Genomic DNA, 13,986 nt, shown 5'->3' with positions numbered 1-13,986 from the left:
CGAAGCACGCATCAAAAGAGATACGTTTATTAAATACGCACTCTTCTCTCGAAACATTCTTGCTCTTCGTTTAACGCGTTTAACGGAGTTAAGCAAAGTCAAAATTTATTCGTCGATCCTTTAAAATATCTTAGCCTATATACCTAAAATGTCACGAGATGTCTCCGGTCGCTTTCGTAACGAATATCGTAAGCGCGAGTGGATATTCATAACTCAATAATAACATTTCACCTTCGGAATGAAAGACCCGCGATTATTTTATAAACCAACCGGCTCATCGATTTTGATGAAACACCGTTTATATTTCATACACATGATGACTTGCAGAGGACTCACCGCTTTGCGTCCAACTGTCAGTGTCATGGCAGAGCGTGGACCAGTCGTCCTCCAGGTCCTGGAAAGTCGCCATGGTCGACGATCTTGGAAGGTGTCGTCGTCCTTGCGTCTCCCGACGCGGCCACGTGCCACGTTCTCCTCGATATTATCTCCGATCGCGAGGGATTGACAATCGGCGCGCGTTCTCCACTCTGTCTTCGGCGAGATCCTTATTACGGTCGGAGATCCTTACTAAAATGCGCGCGCGTAGAATCAACCGCGTTGGAGAATCGCCAGCGATTTTATACGCGATCGCATAAGGATTTGATCGGAAATCGAGAGGACGACTCGTATCTACTCGGATATATCGATGTAATCGCGCGGAAAATTATTTTCGTACGCGGAATGCGCGCGATAGAAAGACATCGGTCCTCTCTCGGTTTACAATCGCGACGCGACACGTAAGAACGCGAGCCTAAGCCTAAGAGCTGGAGCACACACAGGCGTCAAAGTAATCGCCGCGACAAACCCAGTCCCCGTGCGTTCCGCACGCACACGTACACACACACAGATTCGTTCCACCTCTACTCGTCCATGTCGCTGGTCGCTGTTACCGCTATGGAGAGCCGTGCGATTTTCGCGCTGTTTATTTTTAAAAGAGCGGTTACAGAGTCTGTATGCGTGTGTGTTTATGTGCGTATACTTGTACGTACATATACTTCGAGAGAGCTTACTGACGTAACTTGTTAGGCGTACTTGCTGTTTTTATTTTGTGATGCGCGATAAAGGTAAAACTTTTTTTTTATATGTCTCGTTCTCGATTCAATTATCGATCTTGAAGTAAATTTTATTTCATTAGCGATAATAATCGATAATTGATAAGCACCCATCTGATTTATCATTTCCATCGTATTATTATTACTCTATTATGACTAATTTCTATTTTTCTCCTTTAAATTATAAAAAAATAATATAAATGAAAAATGTTATATATTACGCGAATAAATCGTAGCCGCAGATTGTACATATAAAAAAAAATTAAAGACGCTTTAATTGTACGACACTTTAATTATGACAACTATCGAATTTATGACATCTTTATAAAGACAATTGTTAATGTATCTAAAATAGAAAAACTAATTTACATAAATGTATATGAAGATTTATTCCTTACTACAAACAGTTCAAACACACGAAGCAATCGCGGATACGAGTACTCTTTAAAAAAAATAAGAACGTATTATTATTATTATTATCCGTATAACGTATATATAAGCACTCCTCATAAATAAGTTTCGCCTAGTTTACACGCGTTAGAGTTACTTATCGCTATCTTAAAAGCTACTTTTGTACATTACACGTTTGTACACAGAGTAATGCGTTGCGGATTTCGTTTCAAGATATGTATCTTACAAAAATGCGCGCAAAATGCAATAGAAAACAGTCTTTCGTGTTAAAATATCAATATATATATATACATATCGATGACATAAATAATAAACATGTCAGAAACTTGCGACAGAACCAGAAGATGAGTGAAACAAGTATTGCTATACCACTTTTTGACTGTCAAAATGTCTTACTTATTCAACATACTCTTCTTTTCGATTATGATGTCATCGATATATTATCGAATTGAAGATTATTTAGACAGAAAGAAATGATGAAATACAAATACTTTTTTTGCTTATTATATGTACACAAAAAAAAATTTGTTTTACAGTACAGAAAAGTATCTCTGAATTCTGCCGTGCAATTTATTTAGTATTTATGGAGAAAAGGAAATTTCTTCTATGGCCGAAACTAAATTATCCAATCCAAATAGAAAACCTTCTTCGTGGTTGCCTTCCTCCCAAGGACGTCTATGCGTAAGCTTTCGTCCATCCGGTACCTCGCGTGTTTTCGCGAAATCTATTAGCCAAACGCCCACCTTTTCGCTATCGTAGATCATGAAGATACTACTGCCGATTACCTGTATGATAAAAAATAACATTATACATTTTTACAATAGAGCATCTGAGACGAATAGATGTACGAAATGATAATCGATATACAAAACTTAAAAAAAAAAAAAAAAAAATATATATATATATATATATAATACCTCGTGGGTTTTAAAATACTCGGACTCTTCGATCTTGGTTCGCAAATTTTTGAGACGTGCAAGGATCTTCTGACGGGTGTCCTCGCGCCTACCAAGGAACTGCCTTATGGTGTCGAGTACCTCCGAGTGCGACTTGACCTTCTTGAGATCAGTGATCGGTGGCGCACCCGGCAATTTCATCGCCTCGATGCGAAAACCATGGCTGCAGGTCGAGCTCTGCTGCTCGCGGAATTGCATGTACCGTAACTTGGTTACGGCGCGCTGCTCGTGCTCCAATTGGGTCGGCGCGTTCGGATCGACAGCTACCATCTTCTCATAGAGATCCGATCTGGCGGTGGTCTTGGACACCTCGGACTCGAGGAAGGTCCGCGTGCCCATCTTGATGTCCATTACGTGGGGATCATTGAAACCGAACAGCAAATTCTGCAGCTCGATGAACGTATCGCCCTTGTACTCGACCTCCCGATAATATCTGCGAGGATTGATGATGACACATTGAATTTCCCGCGGTATGTGTAGTCTACGCTCTTTATTACTTACGTCACTTTAATAAAAGACAAGAATGAGTCTTTCAGACATACCTCGGTATGCAATCCCGCAACGCTTTCTCCTTGCTTAGAGTCTCATAAACGATGCGCTCTGTATTTTCGGCGCCGCCTGTCTTTCTTTTCCAGACAGTGCCAGGACCGGCGGGCGCGAAACCATCCGGATGGCCCGACAATTGAAACCAGGACTTTAATCGGTTCTTCAGTAGTACATCGCTCGCCGGCGCCGTTAGATCCAGAGCATTCTGCAATATCGCAAAAAATCATTTTGAGCCAATTTTTTATGGAGAACGAATGCGAATAACGACAACCGAACTCATCGAATATCCGGCATATAATACACGTACCAGGGCGAGAAATTTCAGGGAGAGATCGGCATCGTCCGGCATCGTCGCATCGGACAGGACCAGGGGGAATTGTTCCATCTTCCGGACGGTGGCCGTGTCATTGGGCGCTTTGGCCAGGGAGTGGGACGATCTGGAGCCAGCGCTGTTGGAGCGGCTGTTGTTGGAGCCCATCGAGCTTCGTCGCCACTGACGGAAAGCACTGTAGGTGCTGTTGCTGCTGCTACTACTGCTGCTGGATCCATCCTTGTGTCGACGGTGGTCCTTGCTGTCCGTCGAATCATGATTGCTCAATCGGGTTTGCTCCTTGCTTGAGGGCTGCAACCAGAGAGGTCTACTAAGAATTTAATCCAACCGGGACACAATGCATCGCGTTACGGGGCGCGCCGCTTCGAAATTTCAGTCGTCCGGAACCGGGGAATTGATACAATGCGATGAAACAATATCCGAGACGATAAATAATATTACATCGCGAGTACGATCATAATTTCAAGACCGATTCCCGAGTTACCCCGAGTCGTCCGCTTTTTCCATGGAGAAATCGTCCGAAGGTTGTTTATCATTATTCGCGTTAAGTTGTTATCGCCGCTTTTCGATGCGAATCTCGCTCGATTTCGCGATACGCCGTTCATTTTAATTCTCCGCGACAAGGTCCGCGCCGTAATTCGGCCTCGTGATTTCGGCCTCGCTCATCGGCTCGCGTCTCCCACGCGCGAACGTAAACACCGATTTACAAGACGGTAGAAATTAACCGAACGTATCGTCGATCGTACCGGACGGTCGTCGACAATCCGCACAGATTTATCTCTCATTATGCAACGAGAACAGAAAAACAGAGAGAGAGAGAGAGAGAGAGAGAGAGAGAGACATGTATCGAACGCAAGTTGATATTCGTGTGTGCCTCGCGGAGAGATCGCAGGAAAAGCCTCGAAGAGCGCGAGATCGTTTCGTAAATATTTCGCGGATCGAGTCTCTCTCGCGCTACGTCCATTGACGTCAGTGACTTTTATTCGAGTTGCACCGGTTGCCGCGGGGCCCGATTCCGGTAATCGCGGCCGATCCGGTATAAGACTCGATCTTGCCCCAGGGACCGATCGAAATGTCGAGGCTCTTAATAACGAGATGCGGGATGATGTAAATGATGCGTAGACCCGCATCCACCCATTTCACTTGCTAATTAATACAAACCTGCGAATTCAACATTTCTCTATGTAAATTATTTTTAATTAATTACACCTCTCTCTCTCTCTCTCTCTCTGTCGGTCAGCGCGCGATTTCTATTTTTATCGCGCCTTTGACGCACGTCGTTTAAAATTCCAGAGAAAAAAAAGAACACGGAGGGAATACACTCTCTCGCCGTCAATTAAAAAAAAAATTTTTTTTTTTCTCTCTCTATCGGCCACGAATTTTTTTCGCGAAGAGAGGATCGAAGGAAAAGCGTTACATTAGAACGTTACTTGCGTTCTAAAAGTATTCACTATTCGATTTCTGCAACAATTGAAATTGCGTAATGCTTTGATCGCATCCACGCGAACGGAGGATTATCATAAATTATCGTGAATTACTGAAAATTGCTCGATGATTGCTTAATGATGAGTCATTAAATTGTCTCTATACGTCTAGTATGAAAATTTTCGTTCGGCAGAAGCGCGAAGATTGACGAACGAACAGTACACGGTAAAGATCGCGGAAGAAGAAAAAAAGATTGATCGAAGCAGACGCTCGTGTGCGTAAAACGAGACTAGTCTCGTTTTAAATATACATATGCGTTTGACGAGGAAAAACATTAAGTGTTAATGAGTGTTAACCGCGAGCGGTTTCGCCCGTTTAACCGTGACGGATACGCGCTCGTTCCTATTCGGCCATTCATCGTGTCGCGAATCACCGTAATTGCGGCTTTAACGCATAAACACCGTATTACACACACACACACACACACACACACACACACACACACACACACACATATATATATATTGTCTCCCGAGAGACGCCTTCCGTCTCGCTCCTTTCGCGACCGTCATATAAATTCCCGTAACATCCAACAAGATGGGATCTTGTTGATGGGATTATCGGCCTTACATTGTCTACGTCGAATTATCGCGACAATTTCACGATGCGAAACGCGTATAATTCGTGGCGTTCCGCTCGGCCGTAACAAGTGTATCCGCGCTCCGAAAACTGTGTCACCGTGAGCCCCGAGCGATCTCTCGCAGTCGCGTATCGCGACACCGTACACTGTGAAAATTTTTCTAAAAGTTCAGACACATTTCTCTGTCTGAATTTTCAGATCGGGGGAAGCCCAGATCTGACAATCTGTCTTAATCATCAGAGCCGTTTCTCAGAGCATGCTTGAAAATTTTCAGACAGGGTAATATTAGCAAAAAAAAAGCTTCAATTTTTTTTTTTTTTTTTTAATGATTTTAGAGCATCGTTTGCCCAAAAGGATCGCGGACCCTTTCAAACCGAGCGAATGATCGGACATATCCTATCGATTCTCTTGATCTGATCGATCCATCCATCCACATCGATTCGATCCACGAAAGAGTCTACGAGTGAATTTGATCAGAATTATCGGGAATGATTGGTCGGTGGCTGTTTTCTTTTTTTTTTGGCCTTTTTTTTTTACTCAAGCTGCGTCATGATAAATAAGAAACCTTTGCATTACCCCTGCATTTATTAAGGCGCTCTAACATATTTTTAACACTGCATAATCGATCGCGTGCGTCACATATAATAGAAAAAAACATATCGTCATTTTTTACGCGTATCTCTATCAAGATCTATCGACGATTAATTGCATCCGCTTCTCTCTCTCTCTCTCACTCTCTCTATCTCGATATTATAAAATAAGACGAGAATTTCCTGCTATAGATGGTTTCGCGCGTGGAGAGGATCTTCGGCTACATAACCGAGGAAAGTCGAAAGGTGTACGTCACTGTGTTCGAACGACCTCCTGTTGCGCCAGTCTGTATATACACACACACACACACACACACACATACAGATACGCACACACAAATATGTACAAAGTGTGTCTCCTTTGCATGGCAAAGGGGGAAAAAAAAAAATTACTTTTCGTCCATGCACAAATATTTATGATAATAAATTACTTCCATCGAAAAGACAAATAAATATATCTCGTGTTATTATTCGCCAGTTCTTCGACGGTGTAAAACTCGACAAACTGGTAACCGATAAACGCGTAGCTTTTACGGACGTTTCACGTTACGAATTCGAGACCGACTGTTTCGACGGAATTAATCAAATCGCTCCGATTATGCCCGCGGATAATTATCATGTATCTGTGTTTTTAAAACACCTTGTACGATATATGTTCGTTTGTCGAGCGCGAGATGCAACCGTGGACGCGGTAGCAGCGGTAAGCGGAGTGGATACAACAGGTCAATGATCCTCCGTTGGAAACCGGGTGGTCGAAAGATTCGAATCGGCGTTGGATCGGCATATTTGAATCTCGTATGTATACATGTATACGCGCGTTCGATTGACAGGCATACATATACCGATGGGCCGAAGGTATTTTCCGACAGTATATATCTTGTTTAACGATTTGAGATTTTACCGTCGCGATTTATATTAAGCCACAGTATACATATACATATACACACACACACACACACACACACACAGCTGTGCAATTTTCATATTTCACATTCCATTGCTATTTAATGGCAGTTTATGCGCCGAATTACACGATGGGTGACTCGGATCGTCTCGCACCCCCATAGCGGGGGAGGATCGTACGCGGGGGGGGGGGCGAAATTGGTTAGTCGCCCCTCATGAGGAGGGACTGGGCGAGCGTACCTTGTTGAAGTGCGTCTGAAGAAGCCGCTCATACTGGTCGACCGCACGCAGGCAGAGCCTCGTGGTGAACGCTTCCATTCGGGCTGGTAAGGGCGCGTGGCACACGCTGCTTGACATTATTTATTCCGTTTAATGGAAGACGCTGGGTGGCACACTTGTCACGATACACGCGCGGGCGCGGGAAAGGAGGCCCTCGCTCGATCTTACGCGCTGATTATTATACTTTTCCAGCGCTCTCTTCTAAACGTTGTAAATCGTGAACGGACATAACCTCCATCGAGCGCGCCGTCAAGCTCACCGTCGACCCCGATGACGAATGCGAAACCTACACCTACGCCCTACGCCTACGCCCGTAGGCGTCCGAGGTCCGAGGCACCGATTGGCCGCTCGGCCTCTCCTTCTTGCTCCCGTAGCATTCTCTCTCTCTCTCTCTCTCTCTCTCTCTCCGCGCTGTCACGTATAATCCTCTATCCTTCTCCCTCACCACTTGCCCTGCGCGCGCGCGTCTCTCGTTGGCCGTTCTTTATATTATAAACTCTTACTCACTCTTCTCACTCCCTCTCTCGCTGCTTCTGCGACGAGCGACGAGACGACAGGAGGAGCGCGTTGATTTCGTTTGACGTCACTGCGCGATGCGTATCGGCATACACACACCGTACCACCGTGAGTAGCACTACTGAGCGACGAGAGAGCGCGAACGTAGTTTTATCGGTGCGTTCTCCCTCTCCGACCGCCAATACGTCGAGTACGTTTCGACGTAAGTTGCTGGCAGTAATTTGCGGTTAGGGGGAGGCTGCGAGAAATAAATCAGACCCCCTTTTTCGCGCTCTCGCGAGGGATCGTGTGTCGGTCGTATGAAAAAAGCAAGAGCCCCAGAGATGCTTATCGACTTATCTTTATCAAATATTCGATTTTTTTATTGCATCGAATACGGAGAAATATTTAAAAAAATTTTTTTTTAAGATATCAATTAAAATATTTTCTAATTACACTATACACACGTGTAATATATACATACAATATATCATATAGCTATATTAATATTGTAGTTATTAAATACAAATATTAAGAAATTATTCTCTCATGTCTATAATTTTTATCGCAAGAAAAATTTTTCGATTATAATCTGAAAAGAAGCTTATTTGAAAATACAATTTTTTATCAAGTTTTTTTTTAATGGATTTTTTAAGAATACTGTCCGAAATATAAATTATTTTTAATTGATATATTCGTATACAATACTTTTTAGCTGGATATCGATATTTGTATTTTCTATTCGAGCAGTTCTATATTTCATTAAGAATATCGATATATATATATACAGTGTCGAACTTATATTCTTTGTCTTGTCAGAATTCAGCGAACTCTCAAATCTTTTTCTTCAATTTTCATATATCCTTCCCACATATTCTATACATATACACACATATGTATACGGACAAAATATTTTTGTCGTATAGATAGACATGTTTAAGCGGAAAATGTGAAAAAAAAATAGAAAAATATGTAAGAAAGGGAAGAACAGAAAAGCTCTATTGTTTGGAGATATGTAATTGTAATTATATTACTTTATGTCAATCTGTTTTATCGAAGATTTTACGTGATATTTGCAAATTTGAATCGCGCATTCGCAAAAGATTAGCCTCCCTCGGCAAGTTTTCCCAAAAATCATATCGATAAAAATTCGATCGCGAATTATCGAACCCCGTCCACAATTCTGTTCTGTTTGTTTCGCGAAAATCTATTCGCGTCTTTATATATGCTTGAGTTACGAGATTAGGTGTGTTTTTTTTTTTCCGCGAAGAATGCTGTGGGCCTCTGCCGGATCCGTCAACATTTTTCAAACTTGACGTAAGCTCATTCTCATTTAAACCAATAATAAGCTGAGCTTTTTGGAATTCTTATCGGAGAATTTTCGCGTATCGTTGATTCACTCCCGACTACAAAACGCGTACGTACGCACGTACAACATCCGCGATGAATCAGGATAAATCCCATTAAAAAAAAAAAAAAAAAAAAAAAAAAACACCCGCGCTTCCCGGAAACGCCAAGAGGCGCGCGTGTCACGATGATGACGTGAAACGGAACGTGAATTCGAGGGGTCAATTTTTTTTCTTTCTTTCTTTTTTTTTTTGTTACGGGAAATCTTAGCGAATTCATCGATATTAATTGTTTGTTACTTTACTGCCGAGGTGCTTTTTTAACGGCCCTGGTATAACATACCAGCCGATGCCGTTATCTCGCATGATTCCCGGTCATCTGGTACGCTTTCGATACTCGTTTGACGTAAGTCGGATCGTGTTTATCACGGAGAAAGTCGACGTCCGACTATCTTTTTCTTTTCTTTTTTTTTTACGCTTCGCTTCGTAAATTTTGAGAAATCGGAATCACGGTTCGCGCCGACTAACGTCACGGCGATAGTTTCGCGAATTTCACCAGCGATGCATCCGCTGAGAGTTGGCCTAAAATTCCGTATCAGACTACATTGTTAAAAATTGAAGATTAAAGCTTGCAATTTAATTAATTAGAAGGAGAATAAAGAGATTGATTGAAATTTCTTTGTCCTAATTCGTCAAATTTCGATCTTCAATGCGTAAGTCTGATAAGGATCTAATTCTCATTCCCTTTTGTCGTTGGCGAGTGATCGACCGCGAGAACACGAGGTAAGTCTCCGGTTGACGTGCAATTCTTTGCGTATTCCTTCCTTGCGAGAAACTCGTAAATCGAAATATACAGACATATATCGGATAATCGTGCGCGTTAAAGATATCTTGATATGACGCGCGAGTCGCACTTATTAAGGTCGCGCGATCTGTCAAAAGATGTATACATTGAGGGAACGAACGCGAACGCTTGCCGTTAAAATTCGAAAGATGTGAACTGTATTGCGAATGGTATTTTTGCCAACGTTTTTGGTTCACGTTTCAACGCATCAAGCGATCGAAGAAGATTCGCGTACAATGGATGAAAATACAACGGGAATGTTTGACAAAACGCAAGAAAAAGGAAAGAATAAACAAATACGAATATCCGAAAATTCGCACTCGCTTGTCGACTCGTTTATATACACACCGTAAGAAATTTTTTAAACACTTGGACACATTTTTATTTGAATTTTCAGATCTGATAATGAGCGTCCGAAAGAAATTTCAGGCAATCTGTTTTAATTATCAGAGTCGTTTTTCTAAAAGTTCAGAAAAGTGTGTCTGAAAATTGAGGCGCGCCTGAAAATTTAGGCAGCATCCCGCTTGAAAATTCGAACGGTGTCTGCAAAAAAGCTGCAGACAGTTTGTCTGAAGTTTCGGTCAGTTTTTTTACAGCGTATGCTCATCGTTACGTATCGACGCGTGATAGCGATAGCTCCAACATCGACATTTACGAGGCTACTGGCGTCATCCGATAATATGAAAAATTTGCATATTACTAAATAATATAAGCCCCGCTAGGATTCGAAGAAAAAAATCATTGATCATCGCGATACGATTAATAATAAATAGGCATAATATACAAGAAAAACAAATTTGTTAACTTGGTTAAATCCGTTCAATTAATTATCATTTTTTTTATCGAAATATTTAAGCATCTAAGTCAAATATGACATATTAATGTAACATGATGTATATTTGACTTAAATATTTAAATATTTCAATTTAAAAAATGGTAGTTAGTTGAGCGAATTTAGTCAAATTAACAACTTTTCTTTTCTCGTTGCAGAAACATCTATACCACTTACATTAATCTTCTAATAGCGAAAGACATTAGTTTCTATTGTAATTTATTCGCGAAAGTCATGCGATTACACATCCTTGCTTAATTAAGGAAACCGCGTATGGTTTGCAATAAGTGACGAGTCATATTCTTCGAGATATTTCTCGAATCTTATATAGGTATAGAAGTCTGTACGATGAGATACGTATTTGTCATTCGTATTTCTTAACGTTACTTGATAATGCGAAAGGCAAAACGCGAGATTGACGAGCGTTGAAAGCATGCCAAAGGATAAGCGTTTCCCGTCTTCGAGATCTAAAACCGACGTTTCGGTCCAAGATATAATGCAATAAAGCATCTTTAACGAGATTGCTGCCTCTTAGCGTTAATCGAGCGCGATTTCGCTCCTCAAGTCCTTGGACAAGTACACGCCCACGTGTGCACCGCGCGGGACCGACAACGATAACAACTATGTGCGATGTACCATGATGTCGCGAAAATATTCATCGATTCATCTCCTATATTCGATTGACCCGTGAGACTGTTATTTTTTGCGATATTAAAAATAAAAGGGAAAGATTTTGCGGATTTCCTATTACGGAATCGATCTCGCCGGGATATACCTTACATTTGTTTCTTCGAATAGTATCGCCGATTTCTATCTCTCTCTCTCTCTCTCTCTCTCTCCAATCTCGAATGACGTCAAACGAATTCGAAATAAACTCCATTAAATATCGCGAAAACATGAGGCCGACATTGGTAATTAAGATAAAATTCTTGAGGGATTAGAAATATCTTAGATCGAAAGAGAATAATATCGCGCGAATACGCGTGATTAAAAAAAAAAAAAAAAGAAAGAAAAAATATTTGGAAATGAAAAAAGTTAATTAAATCGATCGGAACACTTATTCATGTTCGACTTTATTATCAATCAACCATATTAATAATTACGATATATCGCCGATTTAACGAATAGCTTGTACAATATATAAATCGCTAGAACTTGATATCTTCAACATTTTCTTCTCTACGTCAAAGTATTGTATATATTTGCGTGAATATATTTGCGAAGCGAGAAGGAAATTTGTAATTTATTAATTGTTGTTTTTGTCGCGTTGGGAGCGGCCAACCGTGAAGTACGTTGCGATTCTCTTTCCGTTTCCCATCATTGTTATATATCTCTAATTTGTGTGCTCGCGTGTCCGTGACGAATTTATCTTCCTTCCTGCTTCTCGCATTCCTCCAGTTTTATCTAATCCGAATACGACAACGCGGAAAACTGCGCGATAAAACATTTCCGCTCCCGAGAGCATCCGTATTTCCGTTCTCCGCGATGAGACTCTTTCTCTCGCGTCTCTGAAATGCGTGATTTTTTTCACGTTACATATATATATGTAATATTCTTACATATACGTAAATACATTCCTCGCGATCGAGCCGATCGATGTAACACGTGGATTCCGAGCGCGTCTACCATTATTCTTATCTACGTATTAACGCGCGCGCGCGATCATTAGCAATTTAATGAAGCCCCGACGTGGTTGCATCAATGATGTTTAAAAATAAAATCGGTATATCGCGAAACAGGTTCCGGGATCCCGCTATACCGAGTCCGTTGTTGCGAGTTTTTTTTTTTTCGTCCATTTCACGTGCCGCCGCACAATTAATTTGGCGATTCTTCGAGATCGTAAAAAAAAAAAAAAAAAAAAAATATTAATGTTGTTATTCGATTGCGAAAATATCAGACGTGATGGACGGAACGCGTGATGGATTATTTATGATATTATTTATAGATACACGCACACGCGGAAATAATCGATAATCGGTATCAGTGACGATTCTATCGCCTTTGATAGATATGCGAGTTTCGATACCGCGTATGCTGCGAAATAAAAGCATTCCAGGCGCGTTTTCGTTGCGACAATTACATCATGCATTGACGTCGACGGTTAGCAGTTTTTCCTGATTTTCTTCAACAATACCATTGTTCCTTTCGCCTTCCTTCTTCTACGGATGTTCGCGATTCGCCAAAGTGCATGGCGAATAAAGCCGCTTGGGATCCGTTAATATAATCGAGTACTCTGCCTGCTTGCTCTTCGCGTTTCGAAATTTACGCTCGTCAGCGTTGAAAAGACGAAGAGAGGAGACGCGAAGCCGCTAACGAGAATCGCTACTTGTGCCGTGCAAATTGACGTTACTAAACGTGGAAATTTTTTCAACGACCGTCTGCCTTCAGGTCGACGTACGACTACGTAAACTCTGTATCGCCGAAAGTAAATAACCAACTAACTAATGTTTACGCCAGCAAATATTATAGAGAGAGAGAGAGAGAGAAATGTACACAATTCCTGGTTATAAAAAAAAATTTAATCGGAAAAAGAGGAAAAATTAGAAGAAAAAAAGAAATACGAAGTCTTTCTCTTTCCCTCTCTATAATTAATTTTTATACCGACAAATATTATATCTACCTAAAGAAATGTACAGTTCTGGCTATAAAATTAAAAAAAAAAAAAATCAATCCCGAAGAAAATAAAAAGAAAAAAAGACTTCTCTTTCTTTCTATTGCTCGTTCGCACGCCGCTCTCTCGCTCGTCGACCGGTCCCACGCCACGCGTGTACGCGTGCAACGGCTACGGAACGGCAGGCAGCGTGGTATGCGTGGCCGCGGAGCGGTGCCGCGCGGAGGTCACCATTGACGCAAATCTATCCGAGTGTCACGTGAGCACGGCCGCTGGAACACAATATATATACGCGCGATGAACGACGACGACGACGACAACGGCACGACCGGTCGCGCCGCACCATTCCATTAAATCCATACCACCTCCGCTCGTACATACATATATTTATACGGCTCCGGTTAGCGATGGGGTCGAGCCGGCGTCGCGCATCGAGGGAGACGAACCTTGAGAACCGGCGACACCCGCTTCGGTGAAACTACGCCGAGAGCGAAACATGCTTTCTCTGTCTCTCCTCGAAAAATATCCGAGGAGGAAGAGGACCGCGAACGAGATTGTATATACGCGTAAAGAGAAACGGTAGTCGGTACTACCATAATGCACCTTCTCACGTTTCTTCTTCGACGAGGATATCCTTCCCATCGCTCATGTTCGACGAGGAGTACTCTGCGTTGATACCACTGCTT

At 41.9% G+C, this 13,986-nt stretch overlaps 2 protein-coding genes across 4 annotated transcripts in view; both read right to left on the bottom strand.

Annotated features, from left to right (window-relative positions):
* The window catches only part of Centrocortin (cerebellar degeneration-related protein 2), a 30,072-nt gene extending 29,088 nt beyond the window's left edge, over nucleotides 1-984 (bottom strand). The window contains exon 1 of the mRNA XM_070305835.1: nucleotides 337-984. Coding sequence (XP_070161936.1) covers nucleotides 337-409 — 73 coding nt within the window. The 5' untranslated portion in view covers nucleotides 410-984. The remainder of the gene's footprint in view (nucleotides 1-336) is intronic.
* Nucleotides 985-1,378: 394 nt separating this feature from the next.
* On the bottom strand, nucleotides 1,379-8,006 carry Ip3k1 (inositol-trisphosphate 3-kinase-like protein). 3 transcript variants are annotated; one of them, XM_070305838.1, is made up of 5 exons: nucleotides 7,680-7,833; nucleotides 3,312-3,626; nucleotides 3,001-3,209; nucleotides 2,420-2,891; nucleotides 1,379-2,287 (listed from the first exon to the last, which is right to left on the bottom strand). In XM_070305838.1, the coding sequence occupies exons 2-5, from the start codon at nucleotides 3,480-3,482 to the stop codon at nucleotides 2,084-2,086; spliced, it is 1,056 nt and encodes a 351-aa protein (XP_070161939.1). In that variant the 5' UTR covers nucleotides 3,483-3,626; nucleotides 7,680-7,833; the 3' UTR covers nucleotides 1,379-2,083. The 3 variants fall into 3 exon arrangements, with proteins under 3 accessions (XP_070161939.1, XP_070161938.1, XP_070161937.1); XM_070305837.1 differs by lacking the exon at nucleotides 7,680-7,833 and adding an exon at nucleotides 7,134-7,263 and having other exon boundaries at nucleotides 1,380-2,287; nucleotides 3,312-3,642; XM_070305836.1 differs by having other exon boundaries at nucleotides 1,381-2,287; nucleotides 7,134-8,006.
* Between the last annotated feature and the right edge of the window lie 5,980 nt (nucleotides 8,007-13,986).

Source organism: Polyergus mexicanus, unplaced genomic scaffold, assembly GCF_030449975.1.
Source record: "Polyergus mexicanus isolate NDT 795.1 unplaced genomic scaffold, iyPolMexi1.0 SCAF_13, whole genome shotgun sequence".
Taxonomy (NCBI): Eukaryota; Metazoa; Arthropoda; class Insecta; order Hymenoptera; family Formicidae; genus Polyergus; species Polyergus mexicanus.
This window is presented reverse-complemented; position numbering and strand designations above follow the sequence as displayed.

Bases quoted from the DNA above. Each gene is read 5' to 3' on its own strand.
- Ip3k1 (XM_070305836.1), bottom strand. From the start codon at position 7,250: ATGTCAAGCAGCGTGTGCCACGCGCCCTTACCAGCCCGAATGGAAGCG. The intron at 2,892-3,000 runs GTATGTCTGAAA...CAATCCTCGCAG, and splicing joins TTGCGGGATTGCATACCGAG to ATATTATCGGGAGGTCGAGT. The intron at 2,288-2,419 runs GTATTATATATA...TTTATCATACAG, and splicing joins AGTATTTTAAAACCCACGAG to GTAATCGGCAGTAGTATCTT.